The sequence below is a fragment of the Rhipicephalus sanguineus genome, chromosome 2 (genome assembly GCF_013339695.2).
Source record: "Rhipicephalus sanguineus isolate Rsan-2018 chromosome 2, BIME_Rsan_1.4, whole genome shotgun sequence".
In the NCBI taxonomy this organism is placed as follows: Eukaryota; Metazoa; Arthropoda; class Arachnida; order Ixodida; family Ixodidae; genus Rhipicephalus; species Rhipicephalus sanguineus.
Window position 1 is genome coordinate 91,959,003 of NC_051177.1, and position 17,631 is coordinate 91,976,633.

At 47.2% G+C, this 17,631-nt stretch overlaps 1 protein-coding gene across 1 annotated transcript in view; it reads left to right on the forward strand.

The window, feature by feature from the left end:
* The first annotated feature begins 17,368 nt into the window (after positions 1–17,368).
* The window catches only part of LOC119381739 (Down syndrome cell adhesion molecule-like protein Dscam2), a 104,867-nt gene continuing 104,604 nt past the window's right edge, over positions 17,369–17,631 (forward strand). Inside the window, exon 1 of the mRNA XM_049412881.1 lies at positions 17,369–17,429. Coding sequence (XP_049268838.1) covers positions 17,369–17,429 — 61 coding nt within the window. The remainder of the gene's footprint in view (positions 17,430–17,631) is intronic.

The window sequence follows — 17,631 nt, forward strand, 5'->3', positions numbered from 1 at the left end:
GGCATACAGTAATCAGGAATACAAAAGTTCGTTTCTGTTTCGAGTTTAAGCTTCGAAAAATCTAGTATTTCACATCAGGCATGTTGGTCAACATTTTACTTCAAAACATAGTGTATTAGCACTCACCAGTTCGTACATGTTCTTCGCCGGCGGGTAATTCGGCAGTTGACCCTTTGCAACCTTGGAGCGGTAATCGTTGTGCGCCTGCAAAGCCTGCCGCTTCACCTGGTCGCTCAACCCGTTGAGCTCCCTGTCGAGCGAGCAGCGCGGGTTCGGACCCTTGCAGGCTGTGTGTATGACACCGCTCGGTAGGTTCCGGTACTCGGGCCGGCACCTGACCTGCGAGGCGTTCACCGTGTCCAGGCGGATCAACATCGCCGAGATGAGTGCCACGTAGAGGCTTGTTCCCGTTTCAAGCTGAGTCATGGCGTCTGGCATTCGATTTTGCTTATTTGTTTGCCTTAAGGAGACTGGCTCATACCCATGAGGGGGATTGGCCACACTGACAATTATATAGGGACATGTAAACCCTATGAAACTTCAAAAAGAAATAAGAACGAAACGCGATGTAAATAAAAAATGAAAGAGTTAAGCAATTAACAAAGCCATAGGATAACGATTGAAAAAAAATATATATAATAAAAATAAAAAAGGAAAAAAAAAAGTTGGTTTCAGTGGTCGGTAGCTGCACAGGGCAGCGCACCATCTCGACGAGAGGGTCTCGGTAGTAACATGATCAGCTATGGGCCATCCAGCAAGCCCGCGAGGCGGCGAAGAGGCAAGACATCGACGTCCCCACGTGGGAGGCCTAGGCCAAGGAACTTAAATTACTGGTTGATAATAAAGTTTATTCCTCCTCCTCCTCAGTGGTCGGTAACACTAGCAGCGTACTCTTCCTGTTGCTTGAATGAACTTGTGTAGCGCAGTTATAATAGCACTGAGGCTTGCCCCAAACTGATTCGCTCCAAACGACAACAGGCCAGAAGAAGTAAATTGTAAGCCCAGCCTACCAGTCGGCATTTCCAGAAACATTCTACGGAGTGAGGCGAAACGGCGGCATGATAGAAAAAAGTGATCTATTGTTTCCGGTTCATTGCAAACTGCGCAGAGATTTCTTAAGGAAAAGCCAGATTTATGCAGGTAATAATTTAACCGGGGAACTCTACAGCGAAAGCTTGTGAGGGTCACCTCGCATTCACGTGAAAGACATTTGGTGGTGTTCCATGGGAACTGTAACTGCCAGTACTCCTCTGATTGTATGAGAGCTGTTTCGTTGTTTTTTAAGTATAACAGTCGTTTGAACCTCTTTCTGGTAATTTGATTTCTCACTAGTCGTGACGACGATGATGATGGAAACGATGGTGATAATTACGATCAACCTTACTTCAGCGCTCCCTTTAACGGGGGTGATCTATTAATCGGGCGGCCGGAGAAAGCGTAAGCGAAATTTATTTTCTAAGCGCAGGACGGAGAAAATCAAGAACAAAACGAAAGCCCGAAAAAGAACGGACTCATGGCACACATCCGCCGTGCTTGCTTGCTTGCTTGCTTGCTTGCTTGCTTACTTACTTTGGTTGCTCTTCTAGACACTGTCAAATTCCGTCATGTTGCCAAATTACGCCATTGGTCAATTTCCTTAGCAGAGAGGGCTGCTATGGCCTCTTTGATTGGCTTTAAATGCCGCCATTACGAAATTTGACAATATGGCTGTATTTGACGGTGTCCTGATAAGCAATCCTGCTTGCTCGCTCCTGAACAAATGACGCTTACCCACTATGGAGGATTGAGACAAAAGGCCGGCGGTTAATAAGTGGAAAATTTCAGAAAACGAGGAAGTCAGCGTGAGATAAAAGAGCGCTTCTTATTCTTACTCACAGGCGACGGGTGCATTAAGTCATTCACTGTAGACGTCTCGCATTGTACTATTACGGTAATTAGAAATCGGCCTGTGAGTCGTGGCTCCAACAACATTTGCTGTTCAACGATTTTATGACTGCTGCCCGAAACATTGGCTCCACTGGCTTTCCCTGTTCAAAGGTATCACACCGCTTCAAGCCTCCACTTCCCCCTGAGCTTCTGTCTCGTTTGGATGACACTATTCCACAGGCGTGCGCACAGGGGAGGCAGGGGGGACGTCCACCCCCACCCCCCTAATCACCTAAGAGGGGGGGGGGGCGCGAAATCTGCCCCGTACGTTGACCCTTCTAGTCACCAAAGAGGGGTGGGGCGCTAAACCTGCCCCATACATTGACTTAGTAGGGGGGGGGGGGCGCTGCGATGAACCTTCGCCCCCCCCCCCCCCCCTGATGGGGAACCCTGCGCACGCCTATGCTATTCTGTACATTTCAGAATTCCGCCACGTCCTAATATTCTTTCATTGTGGCATTATACGCCAATCAGTCCGGCATCGTATGCCTCACGCAGCAAGCTCTCTTTCTGTCGCTTTCTCAGGAAGCTCGTGAAGCTCACGGAATTCACACTATTTTCTGTTATATTCTGCAGCATTCTAGAGCATACTGGCGCTTTCTTACAATGTTCCACGCGACTAGAGCACGAAAAGTTCAGAAACTCGAGATCGCGAATTACTTCGGACGTGAAAAGCGCCCCAGAGCAATCTGTCGCCGCCGCGGGAAATCGTTTCATGGCCTTCGAGGTTTGTGGCCGCTGCCCCGAATATTGGAGGCCGTGGTTGAATCCTTCTTAAAGCGAAGTTGTGTCCCTAGATGGCGCCAGTAAATGAACTTGAGAGCAAATGCGACAGCGAAAGAGGCACGAAACTTGTCGACATAAGGTCGAGAAGAAATACATATTGACGAAGAAATCGTGTACGGTAGGAAGGATAGTGCGCTGTTTTCGCAGCGACAGTTGTATGTCCTTTCTTTTTCCGTTTGCACTCGAGAACCCGCTTTTTTAAAAGTCGTTTACCGTTAGTTATGAGTACGCCTCTTCGCCCGCTCTCCGCGTTCTATGCTTTTTCCCCATTTCTCTCACTCGGCTGGGGAAGTAGGGAGGGAATCGTCGGGAGAGGAGGCGGCGAGGCGCCCGGTCACGCGTGTGCGCGCAGACGCGTCTTTCGCGCCGCGTCGAGCGTGTCGCGGCTTGTGGTGCCGAAACGTAGCTTGAAATGTTCTTCCCTCCCTGCTGACGACTGGAAGATAGGTGTTAGATGGACTCGAGCTGTTGCGTTTAGTCTGTTGCGCTGATACTACGCTCGGTGATGAAAATTAGGACCACGCTTTCGTCGCATGAGGCGCGTTGACCGCATGGGAAGGCTGCTCTTGTTAGATGTATTATGGTGTTTTGTGCACTTACGACCTAAAGGTGATACAGTTGATCTTACAGCTCTTGGTGCTGAGCTCGTGTCGTAAAGATATTACAATTTGAGGTGGTTTACGCACCTCTTTGAGACAGCGATACCGAGACGTGAGCGTTACTACCGATAAAAAAAAGTGTTGTTCGCTTTAAATTGCAACCGTGTAAAGATGGAGCTTTTGCTATAAAAACTGAGTGAGTGGGAGTATGCGACAAAGAACAGCTAGAGTAGTAAACAAATAGTAACTGTAGCTATCCAATTGCGAGCATTTAGCCCTGTGCGTATTGCGTGTGATCGGTGGACACCCGGAGCTTGAGGGCTGACGGACAAACATTCGCTGCAGGAAAGTTCTCGTAGGGCAGAAACTTTTCCCAGAACTTTTCGGACTTTGCGTTTCATCGCTCGGAAGGTCGTACCACGTGTGCAAATGATGGCCGTGACTACGACTGTTCCACATCGAAGGCTGCCCATCGCCGGTCGATGCTCCTGACTGGGTGGCACCGTTCAGAGGAACCCGGATAAAACCGACGGCATCACCTCGCAAACGAGTTGAAGATGACAAGAGTCGCAGCACTCATTTGGTGCCTCTGCTGGCTCCCGTATTTCGGTGAGTCGTTTGCATGATGCGCCTGCGTTTGACTTCGTACAGATGTATACGCTGATATTACGCCTAGTACACCATCCTTGAGCCACTTCGTTTCACATAGAATGAAGGGCGCCAAGTCTTGTCGGAAAAAGGGAAAGGTGTACTGGATCGAGAAGGGAGCTCAAATGAGCCTCTATTTATATATCTAAGGTGTGATTGTCCCTGAGCATGGTATCTCACACACATTGATTCAACTGCGCAGTGTTGAGTGTTGAGGTGTCGGGTCACTTAAGTTAGAACTGACACCCGCCACGGTGGTCTAGTGGTTATGGTGCTCGACTGCTAACCCGCAGGTCGTGGAATCGAATCCCGGACACGGCGGCCGCGTTTTCTATGGACGCGGAAATGCTGGAAGTCCGTGTACTTATATTTAGGTGCATGTATAAGTAACTATGTACACGAGATAATGAACGCTCCGAGCCAAAACACGATAGCAAATATCAGTGTGCACCATAATGAAACAAAACTGAACGAAGCGCAGCCATCATACTACGACGAACGAGAAGCGGCATGTGCGATTTCAAGAACGCCAGTTCTTTATCCGTTAATGCAACTGACGGCTTGCTAAAAGTTCCCTTCAGCGATTGCTGCTGCTTTAATGATTGTTTCTGTATTACCTTAGAAGTCAGCTCTCTTCTTTGTTGTGCTTTTTGTCCTTTCGTCTTTGCCTGCGGTGTGCGCAAGTTAACAATGGAATACCAACTATATATCCGTTCTCAAACCTTGTTTTCAGTGACGCCTTGTTTTGAGAGGTTGACCAGTAACTTTTGCAGCTGGCTGTTCAGCTCTTCTGCCGTAATCTTGCAGCATACCTTCGCCTAACTTCCAAGCGAGTACTTATTTCTAGGAGAAATTAGACTAGAGTCAAAACACAACCGACGCTCTCGAAGTTCATCGTGCGTAAGCGCGCAATTTATCTCTGAGGCATGCATCTCGCCTGTGATCTGTTGCTCTTCGGCAGGGCAGATTTTAGGAGACCCGTCATTGGCCCCAAAACAGATTTGTGAATCCGTGCGCAGATCACCGGAAGTGTCATTGCCAATTCTTTACCGCGATTTTTGGGGCGTGAACACATGTAACGCCTTACGGCTGAACTACATCGGTTCTTGTCATGTAGTTTTCGCTTTTATTCTTTTCCACGGCGTACGCTTCCATAGCGACGGGAGGATGTGGAGCAAGGGAACGAAACGTGAATGACAACAACAACAGAACATTAAGTAATAAATGCGCTAGTGAGAAAAAAAAATAGATATCCATGATTAACACTGAACCTCAATTACAACGTCGAAGGTCGCGGGTTCGATCTCGGCCGCGGCGGTCGCATTTCGATGGAGGCGAAATGGTAGAGGCCCGTGTACTTTGATTTAGGTGCACGTTAAAGAACACCAGATGGTCGAAATTTCCGGAGCCCTCCGCTACGGCGTCTCTCATAATCATACCGTGGTTTTGGGACGTAAAACCCCAGATATTATTATTATCAATTACAACGTCTCCCACAGCTGTGACACTGTAGGCTTCGTAAGTTAATCACATCAGTGTCTCTTGTTGCATACATTAAAGTGACATACACCCGGTGGGAAGAGCAACAGCCGAAGGGTTTAGATTAGCCGAACTCTGCTACAAGAACGGTGTCTGTTCTCCATTTTTCTTTTTTATTTGTCCTGTGTCCACTATGGGCCAAAAGGCCTCTCCCATACGCTTGTCCTTGCCTGTTGTTTCTCCTGTCTCTGATAGCTATGCGCTACCAATTTTGTTTGTATTTCGTTAGTTTGCCCTACGGCGTCAATACATTCTCGCACAAAATTCTGCAGCTGTGTTCCCGCCTGACTAACAACAGTGGATATACGGTCCGCCTCCAACTCATCGCAACATGGCCTCTCCCACTGATTCCCAATTTTTACCATGTCCTGGGCGAGCTGATTCCACTTCATGCCAGCGAACTTCTTAATTTCATCACTCCACCTAACTCACTGCCGTCCTCGGCTGCGTTCCAAAATTATACAGGGTGTCCCAAATATCACGCTGCATGACTGAAAAAGAAAAGAGGAACGTCGTTACGCGAAGCACACGTAGTGCATATCGTTCAGTATACTGTTGTAGCCACTACTCATTTTTTCGTTAATGAGCTTCATTTAGTTAGTCCTAATTATGTTTCTAACTCGACAAGTACTCAACTAATCATTAAAATGTCAATGAGGCGTATGTAGGCATGTTCAAATGACCTCTAACTGCGCTATTTTTAACAACGTACTAATTGCCTGCTCGCTTTTCTTGGAGAATAAAGAAAGCCCACGGAATCTGAAAAACGGCGCGTGACTAGACTGCATGCGTGCATCAGGAAACAGCGCCCTCAAAGAGGATCACTGTGAGGTAGCAAGTCAAGACTACGCTCCCACCTTTTGCGGAAGGGAGCGTTGTCACTGGTTATTTTTCATATTTCGCGTGCTTTCTTTATCAGCCGAAAAAAATTATCACGTAATTAGTACGTTGCTCAAAATTTGAGCATGCCTACATATGCCTCATTGACATTTTAATGATTAGGTGAATACTTGGCGAGTTAAAACATAATTGGGACTAATTAACTAAACCTTATTACCAAGGAAATTAGAAGTGGCTAATACAGTATACTGGGAACAATATGCATTATAGGCGTGCTTCGCGTAACGGCGTTTCTCCTTTTTTTTAAATCGTGCGGCGTATGGGACGCCCTGTAGATATCTATGTATGTAAACTCCATCGCACGGGCAGCGTGCGATGGCTACTCGTGCGATGAAGTTTACACATACATATCTAATTTTAGAATTTTGAGGGCCCTTAAGGACACAGAGTCATCTTAAATTTTTGATTGACGGGTGTACAAAACCTAAACAAAATCATACGTTAAGATTCGTGTAACTCAACGAACTTGTGCGCGTTCAATTTCGCAGGAAACGCGACAGCGCGGCTCCATTTTTCAAGGAACGTGAGGAAGAAAAATGGCCGTTTGCCATCAAAACCATCCGATACTTCGGACGGCGCTCTGAAACCATACTTGGCTGCACAGGTCTTCGAAACATGTTGGGAACTTGTTGAAAAAAAAAAAAAACTTGTTGGATCATGTAATGTCACGGCCACATTGTACAAAGAGGCTCGGAAGTTATCCGCGCGCACGCAATCCGAGCTTAATTACGGCTGCTGCTGGTGGCACTTTTGGAACTGTCAAGTAAAGCCGGTGCTTTGAAAGGCTTCCCGACTCTTTCCGAACAAAAACGGGCACAGACCGACGGATATCGCTCGAGTAAAATCTCTCTTATTTTCGTACGATACCTGTGCGCGATACAACGTAGCAGGTTACGTTTCCTCCAGTCGAAGATGTAGGCGGTGCAGAAACTATTTGCAAAATGGAAAGTGTTGCAAAATGGAAAGTGTTGCAAAATGTGATCAATCTCACTAACGGCCCTTTCATTCCCACTTTTGTGAATGATGTACAAATGCAGAAGATCGAACGAGCTGACTGTTTCTTTCAGTACGCTTGTATAATCAAATGGATATGCTTGTTTCTACGATCATTAGGCGAACTTTGCGCAGCTATTGCGTGTAATTAGCTGCACGTAATTTGTTAAGCACGTGCTCAACTCGCAATGTTTTACCTTCGTAAGTGCATTTTGCAGTTGGTTGACTGGCTTCCCTGATCATTCCTGTATCAGCATTGGCTGAAACATTGTCATGAGAACAATCCTAGTGTACGACTTTTTTTTAAAATTACGGTGTTTGTGTGTGTGTGTGTGTGTGTGTGTGTGTGTGTGCGTGCGTGCGTGCGTGCGCGCGTGCGTGCGTGCGTGTGTGTGTGTGCGTGCGCGCGTGCGTGCGTGTGTGTGTGTGTGTGTGTGTGTGTGTGTGTGTGCGTGCGAGCGTGCGTGCGTGCGTGCGTGCGTGCGTTTATCTTTTCTATATCGCTACTTGATTGACAGACAGCTCAACAGGGGCCGAACTCACAAAACTCTTCAGTAAGTGCGTTTTTCCAATGGTATAAGCCAGCCTCGCTAATGATATGTCCCGCATCGTGATTGGCTGGAATGTTCTTTTACGAAAATTTTTAGCGTACGACGTTTTTGTGAATGCGGACCCATTCATTTTCACGGGAAAATTGTCGTTATTGCATATATGTTTCCAATCGTTATTCCTTGTGTAATATTTTTCGGAGGAAAAAAGAAAGAAGTTGTGTTTAGTCGCGTCTCTTTTTCCGCACCAATCAGGGTCTCTTCAGATACGCGTGAGCTGTGCTCTTTTATCTCAGGAAGCTGTGCTTGTTCAAGTCCTCTCGAGCACCTATAAAACCAGCGCGTCTCATTTAGCCTATCACACTGTGCGCAGGCGACATTACACGAACCACATATATATATGAGAGTGCAGCATAGTTGCAAGCTTGCGAGGCGCGCGATTGAGCTAGTGAGTCATCGGCTTAATGAACATTTCATTTGCATTCTCATTGAGCGTCCTTTCTGAGGAAATGCGCTCCATCACCGAGTGCGCATGAATGCCGGACAGAGCGCGTTGCGACGAACGAAAACGGCGATCCATCACCGCCGAAGCTTTACAAACAAATAAGCGCAATTTGTGTTTATATACTAACCAAAGTTCCCGCGCGCTCCCCACACGTCTCTTCAGCAGCCTAAGCTTCTACGAAAAAAAAAAAATCGTTATGTCACAAGAATTAATAAGCTCGCCGCGCATTGGCGGAACAAAAAGCGGCATTCATTGATCGCAGGCTGTCTGACAGTCCGCCGCGGCGATTTTTTGGCGAATGATCTCGCTTGCGCAGTAATATTATCCGCTGGGCGAGACGAGCGCCAACCAGTAAACGACGCCTAATGACTTGTCTAATGGCTTTGACATAGATTCAGTCGCATGTATATAGCTGGCGAAACTTGAAGCGCCACTTGTCGAAGCTTATTGAGAACCCCCATTTATATGTATAGTAATGACAATCCTCGACGAGAACAGTTTCCTTTTTGCTGAGGGATTTCAACGCAATGGAGAGTCGGGTTCGATAACGTTAAAGTGGTTCTGAACGTTAACGTCAAGTTACGGGTTTCCATGGTTTGGGAACCACGTCATCGTTAAGGAGTCGTAACCTCTCGGAAACAGTTTGGGTTGCGGTTTCTTGGGGCACTTGGCGTGCGTTTGATGAAAAATCTGTCGTTGATCGTTCTGCTCCCGTTTACCGAACAGGTCGCCTTACTCTCAGCAAGCGAACGATTGGGCGATCAACGCATCATTATTCGTCATCCTTCCTATAAATTTGACGACTATTAACGATTGATAGTTTACAAGAGTTGAGTGGAAGGTATTTCATTAGCTGACACAAAAATTGGGCAGTGTTCAGTGGGTCGGACGACAACGGACTGGTACATTCGACAGCTTCTTCTCCCTAACAAGAAAAAAAAAGTCCTTTTACTCTCTCTTGAGAGTGACTTGTCACGTATATGAGCTTCTTTGAAGAGACACGTGAACTCTCTTTGGACATCATTATAATCTCGTCGGAGAGTTCGTGGGACCCAATAGTGAGTTAACTTCTCTTTAAAGAGAGTCATGTGCGTGACAAGTCAAGACTAATAGAAAAGAGTAACACATAATTTTTGTTTTCTTTTTAGACCGTTGTGCTCCTTGTGACGGATCTGTGCGCCTATTTAGTGCACTTGAATATTTCGCAGAGCTATATACTGGCTCAAAGTGGGTTCCCAGTGAACTGGTGTGTATACAGTGTATACACATTAATGATATTCTTGAGTGATACCCTTCCTTGAGAATATCTGCATCGAGGCGCTTTCACAATTAGGTACAGCAGCTCGTTATACTAAACATGACGAGAAGCGGACGTTAACGCGAAATACCGCTCGCTCATGCATGCTACCTCGGCAGTACTTCGATGTAAGCACGAGTCTTCTTAGCTTGGAACGTACTTAAATTACGAACAAGGCATGTTAACCGAGTAAGCCTTACTGTGAGAGCCTCCATATAACATCCGCGAGTGTAGGATTTGATGACGTCTCGGTACATCAGTATTCATTTGCGATATTATGAACGGAAAAATAAAAGAACATACAGCGTAAGAGAAAGCAGAAAAGCGCTTTCCAACAGGTTGGCGCAGTACAGACGGGAACTTTCCTCGAGGTGAAAGTTGGATGAAGCGGATTACGGTAGGCACTGCGGGAATCTGAACGCCGTATCGCACCGTCTCTGTTTGCACCATCTGTGCTACAGAGAGAAGTCCTCGGCGAACATTTGTAGCGTCTCTGCTGAACTTCTCAGGTCCACCCCCCCCCCCCCCCCCCCCATTCCTTCGCTCCTAGTGCTTCTTCCATTCAGTCCGATGTAATCTTTCTCTATACGATACAAAGGTGTCTACTACGCGGAGCAGCGGTGCGGCGAGCTAGGCCCTCGCTATACCAACGCGCTGTAGGCGTCTCACGAAGCTGAGTGGCGGCTTTGAGTGATGGAGCGACGCTGCCGAGGGAAGTACTTCGTGGCCATTTTGTCCGTGGCCCAAAGAAAGTTCATTAACGGCGCGCTGTGTATGCCAGGTGACGGTGTGCAAAGCGCTCGGCGCAGAAATTAGGGGCTCGCTCGTACGGTCGAGACTGCGCGGGCGCGAAACTTCCACTTTCAGCGAAAGTGCTACTGCGGCAATGTGGGCACTTGCCGGAATGGTCTGCGTCCCTCCTCTACATGGGCGTAGGGAATTATGATTAAGATAATGAACGCGTTCGACGGCGATGTCTTTGTTAGCGTCTCTTCATTCTTCCGTTCAACGATGGCTTGTTTTAGCCTGTGTAGTTGTGATCTACACAAATGGACGTTTTCGATAGTCGACGGCTCAAAGTGTGCAAGCGCCGCTTCAGGCATTCTTCTTTAGGAGGTTGTCATCTCGAGCTTGCTGGCATCGTCGCAAACAACGCGAGCACACGGGACTAGGAAGACAGACAGGACTTTGCGCTGGCTAACAACATGAGCGTTTATCGTGACTGCCACGCCCGGGAAATATATGAAGCGTTCACGATTCATTCCATTGGGCCATCATGTGTAAGCGCACCGTCCATCGCACTAACCAACAAGGAAATTAATTACCTCCGTGATTGATCTTTGCTTTTTCACGCACTAGTCACGGCGCAGGCGTAGGGCTTCCCCTTTCCCTCATCCTTTCTTGTTTATCTATTTCCAAGGAAGCGTATATGTGTTCGCACGAAATAAACGCTCATGTTGACAGCCAGCGCAAAGTCCTGTCTGTCTTCCTAGTCCCGTGTGCTCGCGCTGTTTCCGACGATGAGGCATTCTTCTGTACAGGCGCAATGTGGATGTCGTTGTAATGTGAGGAACTTTTCGTAGTTCTGCGGATAAGTGCGAAAGATGAACAGTGACGACACGCTAGAACTACCGCGGTTTTCTGTCTCCTTGTGACTGGGTTAAAAAGTTTGCGGTAACAGTACTGTTTTTTTTTTTCGTTTTTTTTATTGCGTGGAAGTCGAGGGACTTGCAAAATAACACAGTTCGAACTTCTGTTGTATTAATGCTAAAACTTTGAGTTTATCAAACGTTTGTTCGACGGTTCGTATATGAGCTGTATGTGCACCACGAAAGTTTAAAACTACCGTTTGTTGGCTCAGTTCTTCGTTCATCTAGCTTTCAGATAGCTGGGTAACTCGTTCATGAACACTGCGGCTGCTTGCCTGCTTGGATAATTAGAAGAGCACAAGAATCATAGCGAATGAATTGAAGACGCCATCTTGTTGTACATGTATTCCCGACAAGTCATGCTGAACTAGCAATGAATGAATACGTTTTGTTTAACTCGAACCTCCCTTGCTTCGTTTCCTTGCTGCTGTCTTCTCGCTGCTGCGTACAACATGCGCAGGCACACGTGATGCCGCGTTATATATTCGAATAAGGCAAACAAGAAAGTCCGTGGAACCGGTATTGCAACTGCTGAAAGCTCTATTTCGGTCTCGCGCGGCGTCAGAATCCCATTCCAGTGCATTCTCCATAGAGAAGCTGACGTGACTGCAGGCCAACAGTCAGCTTTGTAGTGCATTACCTCTGCCGCTTCTAGCGGACGCGGGTGGCATACGCGCGGCACCACTGCCTTCCGCGGTCCGTTGCACTTGCCATAGCCACAGACCACTTACGCAAACTTTTCGTATAGCTTGCATGTTCGGCAATAATCTCGTCACGGTAGTGCGAGCTGGTGCTGGTGTATAGTATACTAACACGCAGCCTGGGTTACCATTCTTTCAAACGATGTAATGGACACTTGATTGATGATGATGATCGTTAGTCACGCAGAAATGAATTGATCCGTCACTGCAAATTTGTAAGTTACCCCTCCTCCCCACACCCTTCAGAAAATGTTGAACACCTCGTGGGCGAGCCACGATTGTCTGATTTTAAATGCGAAGCATTTCTTAGCGAACTTCTGCGACTTTGAGCGTATCTATCTATCTATCTATCTATCTATCTATCTATCTATCTATCTATCTATCTATCTATCTATCTATCTATCTATCTATCTATCTATCTATCTATCTATCTATCTATCTATCTATCTATCTATCTATCTATCTATCTATCTATCTATCTATCTATCTATCTATCTATCTATCTATCTATCTATCTATCTATCTATCTATCTATCTATCTATCTATCTATCTATCTATCTATCTATCTATCTATCTAGCCGCCTACGACTTTGTGCTCTCCTGGTCGCTTGGTTAATCGAATGTTCACCAAAATTGGTATGGTGTAACATGACTGTATGATGAACATAAATAACAAGTCATAACATGAAAATCATGACACGCATGTCATGTACAACATGATTTACATGCCACGCTCATGGTGCGCTGGCGGCCGTTTCACTAGCTTGATATACACCAAAATTGGTATCTTGCGACGTGCCTGTGTGACGAACATAAATGACACGCGTTAACATGAAAATCATGACACGCATGTCATGTACAGCATGACTTAGATGCCACGCTCATGGTGCGCTGGTGGCCGTTTCGCTAGCTTGATCTACCCCGAAATTGGTATTGCGTGACGTGACTGTGTGACGAACATAAATAACACACGAGTTAACATGAAAATCATGACACGCATGTCATGTACACCATGACTTACGTGCCACGCTCATGGTGCGCTGGCGGCCGTTTCGCTAGCTTGATATACACCAAAATTGGTATCTTGCGACGTGACCGTGTGAGGAACATAAATAACACGAGTTAACATGAAAGTCATGACACGTATGTCATGTACAGCATGACTTACGTGCCACGCTCATGGGGCGCTGGCGGCCGTTTCTCTAGCTTGATTACCCCGAAGTTGGTATTGCGCGACGTTACTGTGTGACGAACATAAATAATAGGTGTTAACATGAAAACCATGACACGCATTTTCCTCAATGACATACAAGACGATGTATGCAGCTCTTTGCTGGCTGCTTCGCATTTCATCGATTCCCAGAATGCGTGGGATCTGCCGGCTTTTTTTGTGGGTTGGTCACTCGAAAATACCCGCAGGACATGTAGAATATAGATAAAGCCGTGCGCAAATATAGATAAAGCCGTGCGCAAACTTGGCTTTCACTTGACTTGACGCTTTGCTTGACTCGAGTAGATGCGATGGAAGCAACAGTACCTTCAATCAGCGTCCCACCACTCGTTGAAGGTTACGTTACCCCACCTTCACCGTCGTCGGCGTCAACAACAGCAAGTAACGCAGAAGACAAGGCTGCGAAGAGACAAGCATACGACGCTGAACGCGAGCGTTTGAAGCGAGCTGCGGACCCGGAACTTCGTGCACGCTGGAGCCGTTCAAGTCGTACTTGGTGTGCGCATCGTGTAACAATTAAGCATTCCCAAACTATACGCAACGCAAACTATACGCAAACTATACGCAACGTTCACGCGATACCCCCACCACTATGCGACGCATTTACTCGAGTTCCCCCCGTGGGAAGATGCGGGCGACTTTTTTAGCGGATAGCTTGATTACTTTAGCAGCTAGATATAAGAAGCTCAAAACCCATAAGTTCCTTCATTTAGGGAAAGTTCGCAGTAAGTGACGTGCATTCTAAGAAAAAAAAAAGAAAAGTTCCTTTGGCTCCTTTTTGATACTCCTGACTTACCATGTATATGTTTATGACTTACCTGACTTACCACGTATCTCTTCAAGAGGCACGTTAACTTTCTTCGGAGGTCATTACACTCTCTTCGGAGAATCGTGGGAACCAAAAAGGAGTTAGCGTGTCTCTTTAAAGAGACGTGGCATAAGATATATGTGGCAGGTCAGTGTGGGCGAACTGTGAAAGCGAAGTAGACGACAAGGATGAGAAGCTTTACGTTCAGGACAGAAAGGACGGGCCTGTTTTTTGACGGGCTGTTCTGGCATTGGGGAATACATGTCCCGATCCGGAATTCGCAAGCTACTCGGTATCACTTGAGCTCGAAAGCATGATGATTAAACAAGCAGTGAATTTGGCGTGCCGTCAGGAGATATGGCATAAGATATATGTGGCAGGTCAGTTAAATAAGCAGTTTAACTGCTTGTTTAACCGCTAATGACGAACTACTCTTTGCCGGCAGTTGGAGCCTTTTTGGATCCTACATGATTTGGAAAACTTTCTGCAAACCTTGATTGTACTATCGGTTCTTTTATAAGCCTACCACGCTATCTTGCCGCAATCACGTTCCGTAGCAACGACTGTGTGGACACCGAACACTGACACTACTTCGTCGGTTTCAGTTTCCGTTGCGTTGCATGGATTTAAATGGTGTGCACAGTACTTTAGGTGTCCGGAGTATGCAGACGGTCGTGTGCAGTCAGCGCAACACGCACGTACATTTGGCCAAGGCGTGTTCCGCGGAATTTTACCTGAAGCTCGGCGCATGCATACTTTATGCAACGCGTTCTCTGCACTCAACACACCTCGCACGGACGTAGTGGATTTCGTTGTCCTTCCTCTTTTAGTTTTATACACCGTCGGTGCGTTTGCGGGCCCGGTGCATGGCCGCTATCTTTTCGGCTGCGGACGCCCCGGAAAAATGGCGTGTTCGTCCGCGGCCATGATTTGGATGATATATGCACGGACCACACAAATGCTGTATCATTTTTCGTACGTGGAATTTTGCGCCTTAGAAATCTGATATAAGCGTTGGAAGCTTCTCTCGTAGCCTGTTGAAGCGTTTTACAGCGAAAGCTGTTATGAGATCACAACAAGGGCCGTTTTTGGCGCCGTAGTTGTCCGCCGCCGCCGCCGCCACCGCCGACGCCGGTGTCCGTAACCGCTATCGCGCGAAATAAGAAAACGAAAAACGAAATGAAAGAAAAAACATCAAGGATGAACGAGGTTCGAACCTAGGCCCTCTGCGTGGGAGCCCAGTATTTTACCTCAGAGCATTGAAACTGCTTTGCAAAAAACCCTATACAGGCTTCATGTCGGGAAGGAACCACATTAACATATGTAATGCAGCGTGATAGAAGAGTATAATAACAACCAGGTGTCACACCACGCGAATTCTATAACCAGGCGTCACACAATGCGAATTGCGCAACGAGTGGGTTGTTGAATGCTTCCAACCCATTACAAAGGGCTCTGCCACAATTCTTCATCGTCATCAGGCGTCGCATCAACAAAGCGCACATAATGCCTTACAGATGGTACCTCACTCCTCCACAGAATGACGAATAATGGCGTAAAGGGTGCTTCCCCACTAAGCAAAAATTATGATTTGTATAGTAGTGGGTACGTTGCTTTTGTACTTGTATTAGTAGCCCCAAGAGAGTTTATCACGGGCTCTAGAAATGCCGCTCTTCCAGCTTTCGCTGTGACTATGCTGCGCTTTCTGCGCAGGCCTGGCGTTTTTTTGCTATGCTGGAGCGAGATTTCTAGTTCCGTGCACCGAAACCACGATTTAATTATGAGGCACACTTTAGTGGGGGAGCAGCGTAATATATGGATTGAAGCAGCCTTTCCCAGCATTTCATTCTCATGTACTCAGTGATAATAGGTGGTATTCATTAGCGCCATGGTTTTCTGAGGTCTACAAGGCCATTCATTCGCGGTCATTACAAAAGTAAGTAATCAAGACCAAGTCTAGACGTCAAGGAGGTATTCGCCTCGCTGAGAACACGGAAGACAGTAAAATCGACAAGACCACGACGTTATGCATAGTACTAACTTTGAATATATCGAACAATAGTGATATGTGGCGTTTTATATGCCAAAACCACGATTTAAAGGGGTCATGAAGCACCCCTTGGGCTTGTTGAAAAAACACATCCTGCGGAAAGCTGACACGGCTATGAACTGCTCAGCCAAATATTGCAGTCGTGTGCGCCGCGTAAAGGCTACAAGCGGAACGCGAAGTTGCTGTTTTCTCAGGCGCCCTGTTTTAAAACAGAGGCCGGTTCTCACTCTCGTCGGTCTGCCCGTTGGCGTGGCGATCTGCATCTCCACGTCGCAAAAGACATAGCATCCTCATTGGCCGATAGACGACTTAAATCGAGAGCGGCGTTCGGATCAGATGCGCTTCTTGCCACGGGGTGCCGCCACTTGCCGGCGCCGCGCTCCTCAGTACACGGTAGCCGCACTCGCGCATGCGAATCACAGCGGGAGAGAGATCGCGTTTCATGACGCGCGCTGACGTAACTTCTTACCCCCGTGCCATCCCTCCCTGTCTAGCTTCCAGTGCGCTCATCGGCACGAGAAAAGAGAGAAAGCGCTGGGAGCGTGCGCCAAACCCCCGTAACTCCGCCAATTCTTTACGGATTCGAGAAATTTTTGCGGCAATCGATTCGGGAGGCAGTATAAGCTCCGATACTGAGGTCATTAGATCATTACTTGGAAAAGTGGTTCATGACCCCTTTAATTATGAGGCACGCCGTATAGTGGAGGGCTCCGGAAATTTCGACCATCTGGTGTTATATAACGCGCACTGACATCGCAGTGTACGCGGCTCTCTAAGCATAGCGCCTCCATCGAAATGCAACTGCCGTGGCAGGTATCGAACCCGCGACTTTCGGGTCAGCAGCCGAGCACCATAACCACTGTGTACAACCGAGGCGAATCATTCAAAACAAAGTCTATAGACGTCAAGGAGGTATTCGCCTCGCTCAGAACATGGAAGGCAGGTAAATGATCAGGGCCACGACGTTACGCATACTACTGACTTTGAATATATCGATACGACGAGTAGCATCAGCTTAGAGCGTTGATTCGGAGGCAGTGATTATTCTTCGCAGTAACCTGGCGCAATAGGAGATGCCGCAAAGGCTTCCTTCCGAGTGTCACCTTTTTTTCTTTCTTTCCAAAGAGCGATCGCGGCAAAGAGCCAGTGAACAAAGAGGGTGTGGGAGCGTGGCCAGGTTAACCAGAATGGAAATAGCGGCCAGGCTTGAGCGAGAGCGGCCGGGCACACGCCTGGCTAATTGGTCAGGTGGGACTCGGCTTCCCCGTATTGTGCCTCTGTTAATGAATCCCCCTGCTAATGATCCTCGCAGACTTCGCTGGCTCGTTTGTCTTTCCTCGGTCGTTCGAACCGGTCGGTCGACGGTTAAGAGAAAAGTGCTGACGAGAAGCCGCAGTTTTATACAGAGTATAACGCCCGCACTCATGCAGAGTCTGTCTGTCTTTGCTTT